Source organism: Kryptolebias marmoratus, linkage group LG11 (genome assembly GCF_001649575.2).
Source record: "Kryptolebias marmoratus isolate JLee-2015 linkage group LG11, ASM164957v2, whole genome shotgun sequence".
NCBI classification, from domain to species: Eukaryota; Metazoa; Chordata; class Actinopteri; order Cyprinodontiformes; family Rivulidae; genus Kryptolebias; species Kryptolebias marmoratus.
Genome location: NC_051440.1, coordinates 2,250,124 through 2,268,215, shown reverse-complemented (window position 1 = coordinate 2,268,215; position 18,092 = coordinate 2,250,124). Strand labels below are relative to the sequence as shown.

General features: G+C 39.2%; 1 protein-coding gene across 1 annotated transcript; it reads right to left on the bottom strand.

Moving 5' to 3' along the window:
* Positions 1 to 1,636: 1,636 nt before the first annotated feature.
* On the bottom strand, positions 1,637 to 17,564 carry si:ch1073-174d20.2 (AFG3-like protein 1). The gene is made up of 16 exons (XM_017436635.3): positions 17,299 to 17,564; positions 15,310 to 15,400; positions 15,024 to 15,115; positions 12,832 to 12,981; positions 12,455 to 12,526; positions 8,850 to 8,974; positions 8,382 to 8,649; positions 8,160 to 8,297; positions 7,926 to 8,079; positions 7,717 to 7,824; positions 5,968 to 6,093; positions 4,692 to 4,802; positions 4,485 to 4,600; positions 2,686 to 2,886; positions 2,416 to 2,610; positions 1,637 to 2,234 (listed from the first exon to the last, which is right to left on the bottom strand). The coding sequence occupies exons 1-16, from the start codon at positions 17,419 to 17,421 to the stop codon at positions 2,007 to 2,009; spliced, it is 2,298 nt and encodes a 765-aa protein (XP_017292124.1). The 5' UTR covers positions 17,422 to 17,564; the 3' UTR covers positions 1,637 to 2,006.
* Between the last annotated feature and the right edge of the window lie 528 nt (positions 17,565 to 18,092).

Here is an 18,092-nt window from a genome sequence, read left to right as displayed (position 1 = left end):
TAAAGATTGCTGCAACTTCCCTGGTGCCTCCGACACCTTTGCAGCCAAGGTGGAACAGGAACACAGCAGAGGTAGGCAGGAGGGGGATTTTTTGGCTTCCATAGTTGCATTGTCCAAGTTTATGGGTAGCAAATTGAATATTCGCAGTCATACACGAGCAGAGACTCATACAAAAATAAGCAAAAACAGACTGTACACAGGCAGACAGGAACTTGATGTTTAGATTGTTGTGTCGAGAAAACCTTTTGAAACTTGAATCACCTATTCTTGCATAGCTAACTACATCCATCAACCGGCATATCCTTTTTGCAAAACTCTGTGTTCCAGGTTTGAACTTAGTTCTTTAACATTAGCATCAGAACTTCAGATGAAACTGAGAAACAGGAAGACATCTTTCCATTGGTGTAGAATATGTCTGTTCATGTAACAGTGACTTCCTGTCTGTAGGTTTCTAGTAAGAACAGGTGCTGAACCTGTCCATATTTCTAAATAACAGCCTATCATTCCTTGAAGAGATGCATATCGCCCACCACCTTTCAGGAGAGAGTTTTAGACTGAGATCATATGTTGAGAAATGATGGAGTTAAAGCCATTTTGGTCAAATGCTAAAAAAAACATTATGGAAGAGTCATGCTCCGAGTATGTGTTGGCTAATATTGATTAACTGTGGTGGCCATCTTGATTTGAGTTGACTCATAAAGTGAATGATTGTAGACTTACATTTAATCATTTCTGAGCATTTCATTAAAATTTGTCCAGTGGTTTAAAAGATATTTCCTAACACAACAGACAAACACACACACACAGGCAAACACTTTCCATTTTTTTGGATGGTTTGGATGTACTTAAAGTCATCCAGATTCAATAGTGTTATTCCTGGCAGCGGTTTCTCTCATTTTCACACAGATTCCGCCTTGTTACTTTAAACATTCACTCCTCTTCTCTCAGCAGCATACCTTCACCTGTTCCTTACTCTCACAATGCTTAGATTACTTAAATATATCTTTCACGGAAACTATAACCTCATTGTTACCATCCTATTACTGAGTAGAGCTAAAAAGTTTTTCAATATCACTCAAACAAATTTTATTGGTTTGATTCTCCTTCTGCATTTTTTACACTGGGTTGGAATTAGGTGGGGGTGGTGCATGTCTCCACATGTCTCCTCTGTCAAGTTTGAATGTTGTGTTATGACGTCTTCTCTCCCTTAAACACGTTCTGATGGAGATTAGAGATAACTAACACAAAAAGAGGAATAACATTCAGTAACATTCAGTCTTGCACACCCAAAAGGCCTACAGAAATCTTAAAAGCACTACTTGTCTAAAGAGAAGCTGATAAAAACACAGAATAAAACAACTTTCTGCCATAAAATAAACCTTCAGTGACCAGCAAGAAGCGTTTTTTAGTTTCAAAATTTTCAGGTGATTATTTTGTTGAAATTCATTAGAAATACTTCAGACAAATGAAGATATTTAATGATATTTAATAAAGTTCTGCTCTGGAGCTCAGCCATGACACCCCCCCCCCTCCCCCCCCCCCNTCCCCCCTACAACACACACACACTCCCACCCCCCCAAAAAAACAGCACAAAATGTACATAATTGTATTTTACAGCATCAAAATGTATAAAATCAATCCAAACTCTGTTAGGTTGTGTGGAGCAGGTGAATATTTCTCCTGCAAGAATCTGAAGATACAGGAAAATGTTTCATTTCACTGAGAAAAATATTGAAAGCAGAAGAATTTCTGACGTGAAGTTTGTTGTCTGTTATCAGGAGGACAGGCATCTCCCTCCTTATTAAAATGCATAAAAAAGAAGAGTCAGTGTTTCCACACGGTTTATACGTGCATTCTGCACTCAGTTCAGGAATAATCCAACCAGCTGCGGTTTGCTCAATTTTAACTGATTTCAGCACTTTTTGTTTGAACAGAAACAAAAAGTCAAATGCAGCTTTAGATAAGTTTTTCTGAATCAGTAGCTCAATGAATCAGTGTTCTAGGCTCTACATGGCCTGCTGTTTGTCCGAGGTCAGACTCACTTCCTCAGCCTCCTCTGCTCTCTCCTTGTTCCAATCTCTGAGACCTTCTGGGAGGCTTGTATCCTCCTCCAAGCTCCCAGTTCCCTCCACAAACTCCTCGTATGTCGACTTCTCCTGGAACGGCCGAGCGCCGAGCAGCTCCACCATGTCGGCCTTGTCCAGCACTTCCTTGTCCAGTAGACGTTTCCCCACCTGAGGATGAGATCATGAATGAACATCTACTATCAATAAGAGTGTACATGTTCCCAATGAGAGTGTACGCATTCCCCATAGACTGTATGAAGTCTCAATGAGAGTGTATGTTTCCAGGAGAGTATATGTGTTTACATGTAGACTTCCAACATAAATTTGGAGTGGAAAAAAAAAGTCTCACCATCTCTACCATGTCCTTCTTCTCCTTGATAAGCTGTAAGGTGCATTCGTATGCTTGATCCACCAGCCTTCGGACCTCCTGATCAATTAGCTCGGCTGTCGCCTCACTGTAAGGCTTCTCCAAAACCATCTCACCCTGTCGAGGGAGGTCAAACGAAACCTGGCCTACTTTATCACTCATCCCAAACTGCACCACCTGAAACCAGGACCACAGTGAGGGGTCACAACACAGAGGGCGCCTGCATGAATTGGACAGAATAAGGACTCTAACCTGAGCGTAGGCAGACTGTGTGACCTTCTTCAAGTCATCTTGAGCTCCAGTGGTGATGCGACTGAAGAAGACCTCCTCAGCCACCCGTCCTCCCAACATCATGCACATCCTGTCGAACAGCTGCTCTTTGGTGTAAAGGTACTGCTCTCTGGGCAGATACTGAGCATAACCCAGACCCTTTCCTCGCGGGATGATCGACACCTGCACACAAAGCACTAAATCTCAGAAACAGTGACCCTTATATTAGATTTAAACTTCAGTTCCTGTCAGACAGAATGAAGCTGACATGTTTCCTGTTTTGATCAATCCATTCTGACTGCAACACATTCCACAACAGCTTTTTTTCAGGAAAGTTTTTCTTATTTTCTAATGGAGGTGTACTAGTACGCATAAATGTCCAGTTCGGCATGTACCTTCATTTTAGGATCAAGGCTCAGTACAGGGTCAGCACCACTACTCTCACTGAGTTGCAGATCTAAGAGGTTCAAGAGGTACTTTGTCTTTACTGCTTCAGACCTCCCACCCCACTCATCATCTATTTGTTCATTTGCTGTGTTGTACAATGGATTATTCTAATTAGCTTCTTGACAATTGAATTTACCCTTAGGGATAAATCAATTATTTATCAATCAATCACTTTCCTTTCTCCATTTATTTCAAATGATAAATAATGCTTCCCAAAAGCGAAGACATAAAAAGAAACCAGCCTTGCTAGTGAGGCAATAGGGTTTGTCAACTGCTAACTTCACAATAACATTAAAAAAAATCTAAATGTCATATTCCATTTGAAAAGTAAATACTGTCCTACAGGCTGTGTGTCAAACAGAAAGTGAGTTTGAAAAACTCCAAAGCTGAAAAGTATCTCCTTTTTGTTAAAAAAAAAATTAAGAAAACACAAAAGGTAAGGAGGCTTTTGTTTGGTTGATTATTTCTTTGTTGTAACAATGCTCCTTGGTAATAAATCTTATATCCTTGGAAAGCTGGTTTATTTCCCCTAAATGGTGCCACAATTTTTTAAGAAAATACATTTGTGGGTTGAGCAGCAGAGTTGAGTATGTGGGTTGTGCCCATTAAAAACTTGCCAAATCATCTCTGTCAATACTTTAACTTTACCAAAATGTGATGTCGACACATGTGGACACCAGGTCCTAGGAGGTTAATGGTAGATTGGGAAGATTATATGCTATTTTAGTTACTGGGATTGCTTCTTTATGAACTTGTTTCTATACAAATCTCATTTAAGGCAAAAATCAATTTTTTCACTTATTGTGCACTGCAGCCAAACTCATTTTGCCAGGACGGGCCACATATTCTGCTGCTTCACACAAGGGAGTACAGCTCAGTCTATTAGCTTCTAACCAGCAACTATAAAGCCCGCTCACCAAGACTGTTTTTCTGCTATGATGGATGTCAACTTTGTGTGTACTGCCTACAGCTGAATACATTTAGCATAACTTATGTATATAGCCTACATAAGTACTCATAGTTGATTATGTAACGATTTATTCTTAAGGAAAGGCAAAGGCAAGACCATCGCACCACACTAAAGACTGAATTCTGAGGTCTGAGCATGGACATTGTTTAAATGGGAGTTTTCTCAGTGTGCACAGAGTCTGTTGTGATAAAATGTTGGGCTGCACATAGATGGATCTGAAAGACTGCTGAGGAATTGGCACATATGACATCACACAAGCCCCTGAGAGCAGTGGACTGGGTCCATGCTCAGAACAGCACACTGTTCCTCACACAAAACCTCAAAGCGTGGATGCACTATTCCTGTCTGTGTTCAAACTCAGTACCTTGAGCAGAGGATCAGCATGCTGCAGGAACCAACCAACAACAGCGTGACCGGCCTCATGATATGCTACAGTCTTCTTCTCTGTGGGCTGCAGGACCTGAGTCTTCTTTTCCAAACCTGAAAACAAAAATCATTCAATGTCAAAGCAGCCAAAATTAAAATATAGGAAGCAGTTATGAGCTGGCTCAGTCGGTTATGGCACACTGACCTCCAATGACCCGGTCTATTGCTTGCTCAAAGTGCTTGGCATTGACGGCAGGACTCAGGTGTCTGGCAGCAATCAGAGCCGCCTCATTGCAGACATTTGCAATATCAGCACCTGAATCATTCACAGAGAAACAAACAGATTTCAGAATTCTCACACTCATCTGATAAAACATTAAGAACATTCATCTATGATCAGAAACACTTACTTTATATAAATTTTCTTCAAAGCTTTAAGGACAGATTCTAAACATGCTGCCTTTAACCACAATTTTATCAAATCAAATGTAAAGGCAAGTTAAAAAAAAGTCAAATTAAGATCAACTGCCTGCTCTCAGGGGCTTGTGTGATGTCATATGTGCCAATTCCTCAGCAGTCTTTCAGATCCATCTATGTGCAGCCCAACATTTTATCACAACAGAATCTGTGCACACTGAGAAAACTCCCATTTAAACAATAACATCAAAGACACAACTTACAAGACCACAAGTATGACTACAACTAGAAGAAATGCTCGTTGTGAAAAGGAACAAACAAAAAACAAGGAGATCCAGAGTTTAAATACTCAAACAATTTATCACTCAGGGGTGTACCGGCATCTTGTATAACAAGCTCTTGTTGGATCTTAGGAGATTAAAAAAAAAAAAAAAAACCCGTCACAAGTGTTTTTGCCAAGTTGAAAAGTGATTTTGGTCTGAAAATTGTTTTTTATTTTACTTCCTTGTGAAAATGAGTTGAACCTCCTAAGTTCAAAGGTCACACAGCTTTAAAGAAAAGCTAAAAGGTCATAGTTAAAGTATTCTTCTAAGGTCTGAAGAGATTAATGAGAAATCAGACCGAAGAGTCTGTCGAAAAAAAAAAAATTTTCCTTAAAAATATTAATCTCTTTGTGTTCTTGTCAGATACGCGTCTTGTCACACTCCTACTAAGGAATCACAAAACTTCACTGAAGTCCTGGTCATTTCTGTATTGAATTTCTTCTGAATAAACAGTTGTAAATAAAGTACATTATTGCCTCCTGTTGGATTGAAGTGGAACTGTAAGTTTTTGAAACCAACTATGGTGCAGCTGACACAAAAAGTGTGAGTGTAAGCACATCGACAGCTCTGTGAATGTGGACAGACACCACACTTGAAGGCTTAACGGGGACAGAAAAGTCTGAGCTGACAGGTTTAAAGAGACATGTTTCAGTAAAGTTTGTCTCTTTGTAACAAGCAGAGAAACAAACGTACAAAGACATTTAATGACACCATATCCAACTTTACTCTTAAGTTACACACCAGTGAATCCTGGAGTGGCAGCAGCCATTTTCCTGGCCAGAGCTTCCTTGTCCAGACTGGAATCCAGTTTGATTGGTCGTAGGTGGACTTTGAAAATGGATGCCCTGCCTTTGATGTCTGGAGGACCTGAAAAGAGACAAGGGACAGACTTACTGTGAATCCTCTGAATCCAAGCCCATAAAGCTTTCTGTCAATTTATCTGATGGATCAGTTGCCAGTAGGACAACTCTAATGCATCCCTGTGTGGCTAACATATTTTTTAGTTTTTTCCTACAGCCGCCATATAGTATAAATGTGTGGATTTTTATTGTGTGTCCTGTGTGCTTCTATAACCTACTGATACACATGAATTTGCCCACTGAGGAAAACGTAAATGATTATTCTATGCCATTCTATATATAGATTTTTAATCTATAACTCTATTTAAAAAAAAAGATATTTAATGAATATATCTCGTATAAACAATAAATAATTCCTCTTCATGTTCTTTTTTATAATTGTGTGAATGCCTACTCAGCATTCACACAATTGTTCTCTTGTTCATTTTCTCACATATGACTCCTACATACTTTTCTTTTTTTTAACCACTAGTGTGCTATCACTTTCAGTTGTGTAACTTTAAACTTTTCAAAATATTAAACTTTAATTAAAATTTTATTCCACACAGATATACATTGAGATCATTTTAATTTCTTCAAAAAACATTATCTTTGAAATCTGTTTCAGTGTACTTGCTCCATTTTTGGTTTCTTGAATTTTGAAAAATTTGGGAGATTATGTGAAATGTTAATAAAAACAGAATGCCATGATTTGGTTATCTCATAAACCCATGTTATTCACAATAGAACAAATTAAATGTTTAAACCAAAATCTTTTACTTTTTTTTTAAAAAACAAAACAAAAATACAACTGGGTAATTTTCAATTCCCAAAGCTCGTTTAAAATGGACTAAGGCAAAGTGGAAAACTGTTCTGTGATCAGATGAATCTAAATTTGACATTCCTTTTGTAAACCATGAACACCAAGTCCTACTAAAGAGGAAAATCATCAATGTAGAAAGGTATATACATGTTTTAGAACAACCCATGCTCCCATTCAGAAGACCTCATTTTCAGAGGTCTTGCATATTTCAGCATGTCAAGGCTAAACTTCATACTGCATCCACTAGTATAAGAGTCCGGGGACTGAACTGATCTGCCTGCTGTCCAAACCTCTCACCAAATGAAAACATTTGATGCATCATAAAACAAAAAATCCAACAAAGACCCAGGACTGTTGAACAGCTAGAATCCTCCATCAGACCAGAATGGGACAACATTCCGTCTAAAACCTGCAGCAGTTGCTCTCCTCAACCCTTAGATGTTTACAGACTGTTGTTAAAAGACCTGGAACAACTTTTTTGAGATGTTTTGCTGTTATCAAAACCAAAATTAGATTATTTGTTCAATAAAAAAAAACGTATAATTTCTTAGTTTGAACATTTAATATGTTTACTTTGTGAATAAAATCTGGCTTTATGAGGATAATTATCATTATCAACTCATTACATTCTGTTTTTATTTACATTTTCCTCAACATCTGAACTGTCTAGGAACTTGGGTTGTAGCTTTAGTTGACAAAAATTAGCCTGTCTGATTTCTGATGGACCCTGGTTGAATTGAATTTAGAACAAATTCAAACTAGATTTCCACACTACCACTAACACATTGTTGTTCTTTTTTACATCTGTAAAGTAAGGAGTGACTGTACCAATGTAAATCTGTCTGTCAAAGCGTCCAGGTCTCATCAGTGCAGGATCCAAGATGTCAGGCCTGTTGGTTCCAGCCAGGACCACCACATTAGTAGCTGTGTTAAAACCTGCAGTCAAACAAAACAAAACAAAACAAAACAAAACAGAAGAAGGGGATAAAAGTAGCTATATTTAGCTTGATAAACCTGTGTTTTTTTCTACAACCTACCATCCATCTCTACCAGCAGCTGGTTCAAGGTGTTCTCCTGTTCACTCTGACCTCCAAAGTTCCCCCCTCCTCTCTTTCTGCCCACAGCATCAATCTCATCGATAAACAGGATGCAGGGCGCGTTCTTCCTCGCCATGGCAAACATGTCCCTCACCTTCACAGAACAGAGCTTACTCAAACCTTCAGTCTCTGAGTGGTGTCACATCTTACAGCTGAGGGGTTTCTTTCACTCACCCTGGCAGGCCCGACTCCAACAAACATCTCCAGAAACTCAGAGCCATTCACAGTGATGAAGGGAACGTTGGCCTCTCCCGCTGTAGCTTTAGCCAGCAGAGTCTTTCCTGTTCCAGGAGGTCCAGACAGCACCGCCCCCTACCACAACACACCAGCCTCATGTAACTAACCTCATTGACAGTAAGTGACATCTGACTCAACCCTCACTCTGTGAGTTACCACCTTAGGAATCTTGGCTCCGAGGTCCTGGTACTGCTGTGGGTTCTTCAGGAAGTTAACAAACTCCAGGATCTCCAACTTAGCCTCTTCACAGCCGGCCACATCCTTAAACTTCACCTCAATGTTGTCCTTCATCATCTTGGCTGTGGACTCACTCATGTTGAAGGGGCTCCGTCCACCGCCGGAAGCTCCTCCCATCAAGCCTCGCCGCAGTGTGAAGAGCAGGAAGCCTATGAGCAGCAGGGTGGGGATCATGCTCCTCAGGAAGGACCTGGGCAGGTGTAAACACAAGTCTGGTAAACATATATCCTCTAATCAATTTCAGCTCTACACAGTGTTATGGTAAGAGTCCACATAGTGAGGCCATTTTTAGCTTGATTAGTGGTCCCCATGCTGGTCCTCAGGGACAATGTCCTGCAACTTAGAGCCCTGAGGACCAGAGTTGTGATCAGTAATGTAAATGCCACTCACCCGTCGCTCTCAGTGCTATAGACAACAGAAGCTCGATGAGACGGCTCCAGGTCAAGCTCCATGTGTGCAGCCTCGAGGTTCCTCTCAAACGTATCCACGCTGCCAATGTTGAACCAGACAAAACTCTGAAGGTCACACAGGACAGGAACATGTGAAACTAAAGCACATCAAACTGCAGAACAATTTAACAGCATTTTTAAAAAGAAAATAAACAATGTCTTCAGTTTTGTTGTGTTCTTAAGTTTATACTGAATGAATTGTTATTTGGTTCTGTTGCTGTTAATACTTCTTGTCACCAGAGGACACCACTGAGACAATGTAGGGCAGAAGAGACTGTTTTAGAAGGCGTGAGGAATAAAGAAAGCATGTGTATCATAAAATGATGTCTCAAGAGAAGGTTCAGGAATTTAAACAGTTGTCTCCGATTTCATTACAACCACAAAAATGTCTTTATAATTAACTCAGTACTAGCACTGTGCCACAAACTGGGTCTTTTGTAGAACGGTACATTTAATCATGCCGCATCACATAAAGTAACTAACTTTTAAAAGGAGAATTCCTTTTTTTATTTATTTAGGTTTTTATGCACTAGCACCTGGTAGTAACATGTCGAGCCCCCGCTCCAGCTGTCTCAGCCGTTGTGTCCTTGGGCAAGACACTTCACCTGCCTTGCCTACTGGTGGTGGTCAGAGGGCTCGGTGGCGCCGGTGTGATGGCAGCCTCACTTCTGTCAGCCCGCCCCAGGGCAGCTGTGGCTACAATGTAGCTCACCGCCATCAGTGTGTGAATGTGTGGATGAATGGGTGAATGATTGTAGTGTAAAGCACTTTGGGGTCCTTGGACTAGATAAAGCGCTATATAAGTGCAAGCCATTTACCATTTACCATGATGATATTTTTTCAATGTTCTGAACACATATTGCACGCATTGGTCGTCCTCAGGGGTCAATTTGACCCCAAGCTGTTTTAGCTGTTAAAACTTGTATGTCAGTGTGTGACCTAACATGACCACATCTGCAGGTGCAGTTGATACATTTGAATTGTTTGAGTTGAGTTTTATTTATTTATTTATTATTTATTTTGATACTTCCCGCACCATAGGCATAAATGTGTGTGTGTGGTATTCCCGCAAGGACATTGGTAGTTCAAGCAAAATCACCCATCCATCCATTTTCTTTGCACAGAACAAGCAAACTCCACCCAGAAAGGCCCCAAGCCGAGAAGCGATCCTGCAACCTTCTTGCTGGGAGGCAACAGCTCTAACCACTACTCCACCCTCATGCAAAATCAGGGAGGAATAAATATAAAAGCTTGCATCTCAGTCCTCAATCCAAATCATTCCTCATTGTGCTCTGAGTATACTGCAATCTGCATGCTCTCTCTTTGAAAATGTCTCCTGGGAAAAGGTTTACTGTCAAAGATGTTTTGGAACAGCTCTTGGACTTAGAGGAGATTGTCTCTGAGACAGAGGACTGTGTTCAGAAGGACCCTTATATTGAGAAATTCTCATCTGATGAGAATGAGTGTTGTCTGTCAACCACCTGAAGACATGATCTCTTCCAAAAATGGAACGATACCATGATCCCTTTCTCCACGGAAATAGCAGGGTAGCCGTAGCGCTAATAATATAATCAAAATGGTTCCAAGACCCACCAGATATGCAGTCAGCCATGTTGATGACATCAAGTCATCATTCGAGCTCTTCGTGAGAAGTAAATTTGAGACGATTTGTATGAAAAATTCAAGATTAAATTAGAATTAATTTAAAGGTTTGGCCTGATGGTGGCGCTAGAGTACAGGTCAACTCACTGATTTTCAAGGGGTTATTTATGTATTCAACAAATAAACAAAATGCCTATCATAAAAACATGGTCAACAACATTCTGTAAATCATTTTCACGAGGTAAATATCCCTGGGGTCAGATTGACCCCAAGGACCAAATTTGTTATTATATTTGAGGACAATAGGAGGGTTAAACTGCTTTCTCTGATTTAAATAGTTTGCTTTTGTGATGACTCTTGTATTTTATTAATTAGCCCTGCAGGAGTACAGAATGAAATAAGCAGGCATGTGAAAACAGTTGTTTGAGTAATACTTCAGCTTTTGTGAGCGAACTTCAAACTTTTAGTCACTTTCTGTACAGGTTTCATATAATCTAGTCTAGACAACATGAACAATACATTTTTGTCTGTCAGATGTTTGCATTTGTGAGCAAAGTCAAAACATGAAAATTTAAAAGGGACTTTCTGGTTGTACGCAAACAGGTTTGTACAAACAGTAGAAGTTAGATTTTTCCTGTTAACGTTTTGTGCACAAATAAATTTGTTATATCCGCTGGTGTGCAGCCTATGTTAGAGATTACATTATGATGGCACAGCCGAACATGAGTTTCATACAGAATACACTCAATAATATTAACAGGTCGATGAACCTGTTTTCCTGCTTTGACACACCTGATTGGAATGACTGAGTGATTAACAGACTTCTGCAGAACTTGAAGACCTGCTGAAGAGCTGAGAAACAACTAAACATGCAGGATAGTGGCCCTCCAGGACCAGGATTGGAAATCACTGATCTAGAAGATATTATTTCCAGTGACAGAGAGCGAAAACTCAATAACCTTTTTATATTTTGAATGAAATTTTTATTACTAAAACATGTTCATTATGAATAGAGTCAAATTTTAAATTTAACCAGATAATAAAAACATTAATATCTTGGATAAAACACTGAAACTGAAAGTAACAACTTCAGATTATCCAGAGAAATAAATTATTTAGACAGACATTACTGCAAGCTCTGTTTTACTAAATACCAACTGCCTGTTTACAGCCATTAGACAGAATCATTTATTTCTCTTTTAACAAAATCTATGTAGATGTATTTTGATGCAAACATGAATGATTCTGAATTGATTTGCTAAAATGTCAAAAATTGATTACATTTGATGTTGATAACATCATGTTGAGGAATGCAAAAAGCAAAACTCTGAAATAAGGAAGCGCACCCACTGCGCCACAGAATCTTATATCCCTGTTCTCAGCATTTTGGCTCATTTCTTTGTTCATTTAGTTTTCGAAATCTTTATTCTGCATTGTAGAGCAAAATATTTTGTTTCTTTTAGGTCTGAGAGATTCTTTGCTTAAGATTTTGTTTGGCGTGTGATTATTGATCCATAATCGTTTTAGAATTGCATCACAGTCCTCTGGATTGTAACCAAATCAAATCCTGAGGTTATAAAGATTTACTTTCCAAGTACAAGAACATCATATTTCTGAAGTCAAACAGTCAGTAACAGGTCAAAGCAGTACAACAATCACTGTCTCGGCCCACAAAACCAGAATCAGTGCATCTCTATAAAAACAGATGTTGGATCAGTTCATAAGCTCTTCAGGTTCTGATCCACAAAATCACAACAGAAAAGACTTATGCCCCCAACTCCTGCTGGTTGAACTGTCATGACAAACAAGGATACACTAACAGCACAAACTGCTTAAACAACTATTAAAGTATGTTGTTATCAATTTATGTAACAGTTCTTCCCAGTCCTTTCACACATGATATAATGCAGTATGAAGGAGTCTCAGTAGCTTCTGTCTACTCACTGATTCTGTGTCAGCTCCTGGCACCAGGATGACTCGAACAAACTGCTTGTTGACGACCTCCAACCGCTCCACCTGGAGAACATATCGAACCATTAGCTGATTTGCTTAAGAAAGTGTCTCAGGGGGCTGTGGATATGGAGCTAAATGAAGGTCAGAATGTTTGTTTATTTGAAAATAAAATAAAATGAAAGTCTGAAGTCAAGAGTTTATTAGACATACATTTACAAGGGTTGGAGTTGGAAAAATTACTGACATATCTTATTTTCTAACACACAAATATTAGTGTAAGAGTAATAAAAACTGAGCAGTTTTCTTAGCCTCGCTGTAGGCATAGACATTGCCTAGGACCTTGAAGTAACTCCAGAAGTGTTCCTTACCAAGCCTCTGCCCAGGTAGCGGTGGACAAAGTCTTTCCAGCTGATCTCTCTGCCGCTGTCTCTGAAGTACAGGTAGAGAAGAAGTGAGCTGACTCCAGTCACAGTCAACACGAGGTACCGAAAATCCTTCTCGTCCCAGGGAAAGTCACCCTAAACACCAACACAAGCACAGACAGACTAGTGACAATCTTACTCAATCATCTGGAAAACATCTGGCAAATAATACAGGCAAAACAGATGAAGTCAACTCTGTGCAACACTTCATGGTGAGTTAAGAATTCGTAAAGTAATGAACTCATTTTGTTCATTACGCTAGGTTTAGCTTGTTATTGATCAACAACATTTAGGGAGGTTTTTGGTTTTTCCATCAAAAACCTCACTGCATCTGCATCTGTAACATCCATACTAAACTGACGAAGCACAGGAGGAGACAAAAACTTCCATCCTGATTTATCTTCGTTCTTACTGGTAGAATTTTATCAGTCAGTTCAGTGACAGAAAATTTCAGCTGATGCTAAGAAGTGCAGCCAATTGCCTGTCTGTGTATAAAACACCGACATGGGAAAAAGAAAGTCCATCCTCCTTCAGCTCCACTTATTTAAATCAGGACATAAAACTGATTTAATCTTTTCCAGGTTCAAAAAATCATTTAAATAAAACCTCAAGCGCACAAAAACACTCAACAGATACCATCATTCTATTATTTTTTTCAACAGAAACAAAATGTTAAAGCTGAGAGGGAAAAACTGGTTCCAGCCCCCTGATCCACCAGCTTGTAGAACCTCTTTGAGCAACAATAACTATCAGTTGTGGTTTTCTGTAAGACTTTCAGTCTTTTACACAGTTGTGAAGGAATTTTGGCCCACGCTGTTTTCCACCCTCGCTTCAGTTCGTTTAGGTTTCTGCTCAGCTCTCTTTTGGTCCCCTAACAGTATTTCAATCAAGTTGAGGTTCTGGACTGTCTCGACTGTTGCAGCACCTTGTTTCTTTTCTATTTGAGCCATTCTGTTGTAGATTAGCTGCTGTATTTGGGATCATTGTTCTGCTGTATCATGACCCAGTTTGGTCCAAGATGGCGTCATATTTGACTCTAGAGTCGTTTGGTCTACAGAAGAGTTCATGGTAATGCTGATCAATATCAATATCAATATTTATCATTATTGCAAAATCAAAGAGCACAATATCAATATCACAATGGATTGCTAGACTGCATCAAATCAATCATTCATGTTTTTTTTTCCTTTACAGGCCATTGTAGTTAATGTACTATGAATTCATGTTTGGCATGTTAACATGTTTGGTCAATCTAACAGACTCTTGCTGACTTTGATGCCCAGTTCTGGTTTAGACTACAATGATGACAGAAGAGAAAGTGAGGAGAATGTGGGTTTGTCACAACTGATATTGTCATCACAATTTTAAACAATAATGTCACACATTAGGTCCCGGGTTGGACCTGTGGTCTTTCTGTGTGGAGTTTGCATGTTCTCCTTGTGTTTGTATGGGTTTTCTCCAGCTGCTCGGGTTTCCTCCCTCAGTCTAAAAACATGCATGTTAGGCTGCCTACAGGTCCAAGCTTTACTTGAAAAAGAGATCTGTGATCTCAATGGGATCTGCCTGGCTAAATATAGGTTAGGAAAGTTTCATTTGAAGGAACCACAAGACTTGGGACAATAACACATCGATTTTTGACTCTGTGAAATTTTGTTTCTTTGCTCTCTTCTCTGTGGTTGCTATTGGTAACCATGAAATAACATTGATCAGCAGGCTCATTTAAATACACCTTCACATTCATGAGGTGCTTTGCTTTGACCATTTATGATTGAATGTGGGCGTGTGGAGGACAAAACCTGAGGCGGGACCTTTTAGTTACAGGTGTAATTTATAAAGGTAAATTGCTTGCTGGTGTGCGTAGGCATGGTTTGATAAATCTGAATGTTTTTTGGCATATGCCATTTTTGCTTTTTGGGTGTACGTACACTTTTAATATGAATCCTATACAATCTTTTATAAATGAGACCCCAGAACAGTTAGGACCTGTGTTGTAATCATCAATAACTGCTGAGGTGGTTTACAACTCTGCACTGTTTATTGAAATGTGACATGTGTTTCTGAGGTTTTCTAATTAAACTTTAATGAAAACATCAAATTGTGTACCCATTTTCCTTTCAGACAGTTTGGTTCTAACCAACCTTCTGTATTCGACTCCACCAGTCCTTTCCTCCAGCTCCTTTCTTCCCTCCACCTGGTCTTCCTCCTCCTGCTGCAGGTCCTTCCTTCCCATCTGAAACACACATGATTAGACTGATTGCAGATCTGAGAGTCTACTCAACAGTCTGATTCTTTTCAGAACAATAAGCTCATATCTAATCTAATCTTATATGTGTAAAAATTAAGTAACTGTCCACTGTTTGGATGATGAGGATTCTTCTGATCAAACGGCATGTAAATAAAAACTATAGAGCCAGCAGCTTTCACCTTTGGGTTCAGTGGAGAAGAGCCGTCGCTGAACTGACAGTTTTCGACACGAGAGGAAGTTCATGGGAGTTCGACTGAAGAGCCGACAGTTCTAAGAGGAAAAGACAAAAACAGCCACAGTTAAAGAAAAATGCAAATCAGTCAAGACAGAAGAAAACAAGTCAGGAAAAACAAAACAAAACAAGAAAAAACCTCTCTCGCCAGAAGAAGCGAGAGACTAATATCTTGTTAACAGTTTTATTATAATCATGTTCACTGTGACACCGTTTCTATAAGATTTTCCACTATCACAGCATTGATTATTATTGGACAGGTTGTGATGATGAATGGTGGACTCAGACTGGTTAAAAGTTTTCTGAAGATCCTCAGAAAAGGGAAGGCTCCCACCGTCCTGCTGTGATGATCAGTCCATGTATTAAGGTGATGTTTCCTGAATCCCTGCATCACCATCTGAATCTGGTCACTACTGACACTTTAAGCCAAGCTCACAAACCATCGTATATATGTTTGACACACATGGGTCACAGGAATTGGTAGCTCCCAGTACTTGTCAAGTTCAGGCTTCATATCTGAGTTGCTCAGGACATGGAAAAGAACTGTGCCATCAGCCCATGGAAAACGCATGTGTGATCAGAGCTTGTGGCACGACATTAGAAAAACCTGTAATGTGCGATGTTATTGTTTAAGATTGAGATGATGATATCAGCTGTGATAAACCCCCATTTTCCCTCCTCTTTCTCTTATGTCATCACTAAAGGTCGACTGATACAAAGTTTTTTGTTTTGTCTTTTACAGTCAGTAGTGATCTTTAGAAATCAAGAGCCATTTTACAACACTAATTTTTATTTTCTGGTCAAAATGTATTTTTCATTGAACAAAATACAACAATACCTGCTTAACTTAAATAAACATATTTAACAACCATTTGAAGAACTTGTACTCTTTAAAATACATGGTAGAGTTTTTTCACTTTTGGAAAACTAAGTGGTGGGCTACAGTGAGCTGGTTGGAGCAGCTGCTGCAGCAAGTTTACTTACTTAGTAATTGATTAAGTATGTACAGACAAGGGCGATTGACAGTTTTTCAAAAGAAATATCAGTCGATTAAAATCGGTCTGCCCATCAATCAGTCTATCTTCTGTCATCACAATTATCTAAACCAGGTGTAGGCATTGTATATTTGGCCTATGATTTATTGCAGTACAAGCAGTCTTCTGCTATATTAATACTTCACTCACTAATACTGCAATGACGATGAATTATCATAAAGCCTCACAAATTTGTTTCTTCCAGGTGGAGATTTCTATTAGTCAGGTAGGGTGTTCTGTGAGGTCTCTTTTAAACAGCTATGACCTCAAAAACAACCACAAAAAACAAACAAACAAAAAACACTCATCCTGACCAACCATATTAAACTAATGAGGACTAATTAGGATGCCTGCGGGAAAATCAAAATTTAGTCTTTCCAAACTGAGCATCACATTCGCTTCTGATTCTTTGTTAAAACATCTCATTCATAAAGAAATATCTGAAATGATATTTTTTACTGATAAAAACTGATCAATAAATATTTGTGAAACCTAGATACTGCAGAGAAGACAAAAAAAACCCCACAGAATATGACCAAAAAATCCCATTTTCACACAACTGCTATAAAAGTACTGAACAGCTATAATAGAAATGACTCTGAAGTTGGTTTCTGATTCTCAGATTCTTAGAACAAGTAATTGATTGATTTGATTGATTTAATTAATTTGACTGAAACGCTGATCCTTATCTTTAGCCTGCCTATTAACAGTAGCTTCGCTTGGTGAAACTAAACAAAGTAAATACAAAAGTTATAGGGTTTTGTTGCAATTTCTTTCTGGTCTTACAACAAAATATGTCATTTTACACACTGACCATTAACAGAATTAACTCGTAAGTTACAAGTGAGAGAGAGAGAGAGAGACAGACAGACAGACAGACAGACAGACAGACAGACACATACCGGAGTGTTGGAGCTCCGGTACCCTGCTCTGAGGAGCTGTCCTGTAGCAGTCACAGAGAGCCGGACTAAGCTGGCCCGACAGGAAGGCAGAGCAGCCGGGAGGAGTCTCAATAACTGAGACATGCTCCCTCTGGTCCCGGCTCAGTTTCTGAGTGAAAAACCACCAGTTTTTAGTGTAATAACCCTGCCTTCTTCCCTGAAGTTTGTCACATAAAAACAGTTACACAGCAAAGGCATGAATGTCAACCGGAGGAAGGACCAGGGAGGCTTTCCCTTCAAACACCCGGAACAAGTACGACAAGAAAAAACAAAACTACTGTTCAAAAAATATAGAGCAGGTTAGAAATTTTTCTCTTGTTGCTACACAATACATATTATAAATACAGCACATGTAAAATAATTATTTAACGTTAAGATTTATTTCTATATTCCTTTACACTCAGGCAGCACGCAGGTCAACAATATGTCTAACACGGTGCTCTTACACCTGATTGGCTGAGATAAATCGCTCGCTGAGATGATGTAAATAGCACATGCGCAGTTTGTAAGTTGAGGTTCAGACTGCGGTTGGCTCCATAGACTTGGTTGGCTCCGTCCGCCGAGTGTAAACAGAGTGCGGACGTATAAAATAAAATTACACAACTAGTATTAAAAAGAAAATTAACTCGTGGAGCTACAATTTACTCTTGTGAAGAGAACCCACAAAAAACAACTTGTTTTTACCCCAAACCTCTTAGTTTATTAATTTCATGATAGCTCACATTCTTAGACTTTAAAATTTTACATTAAAAATC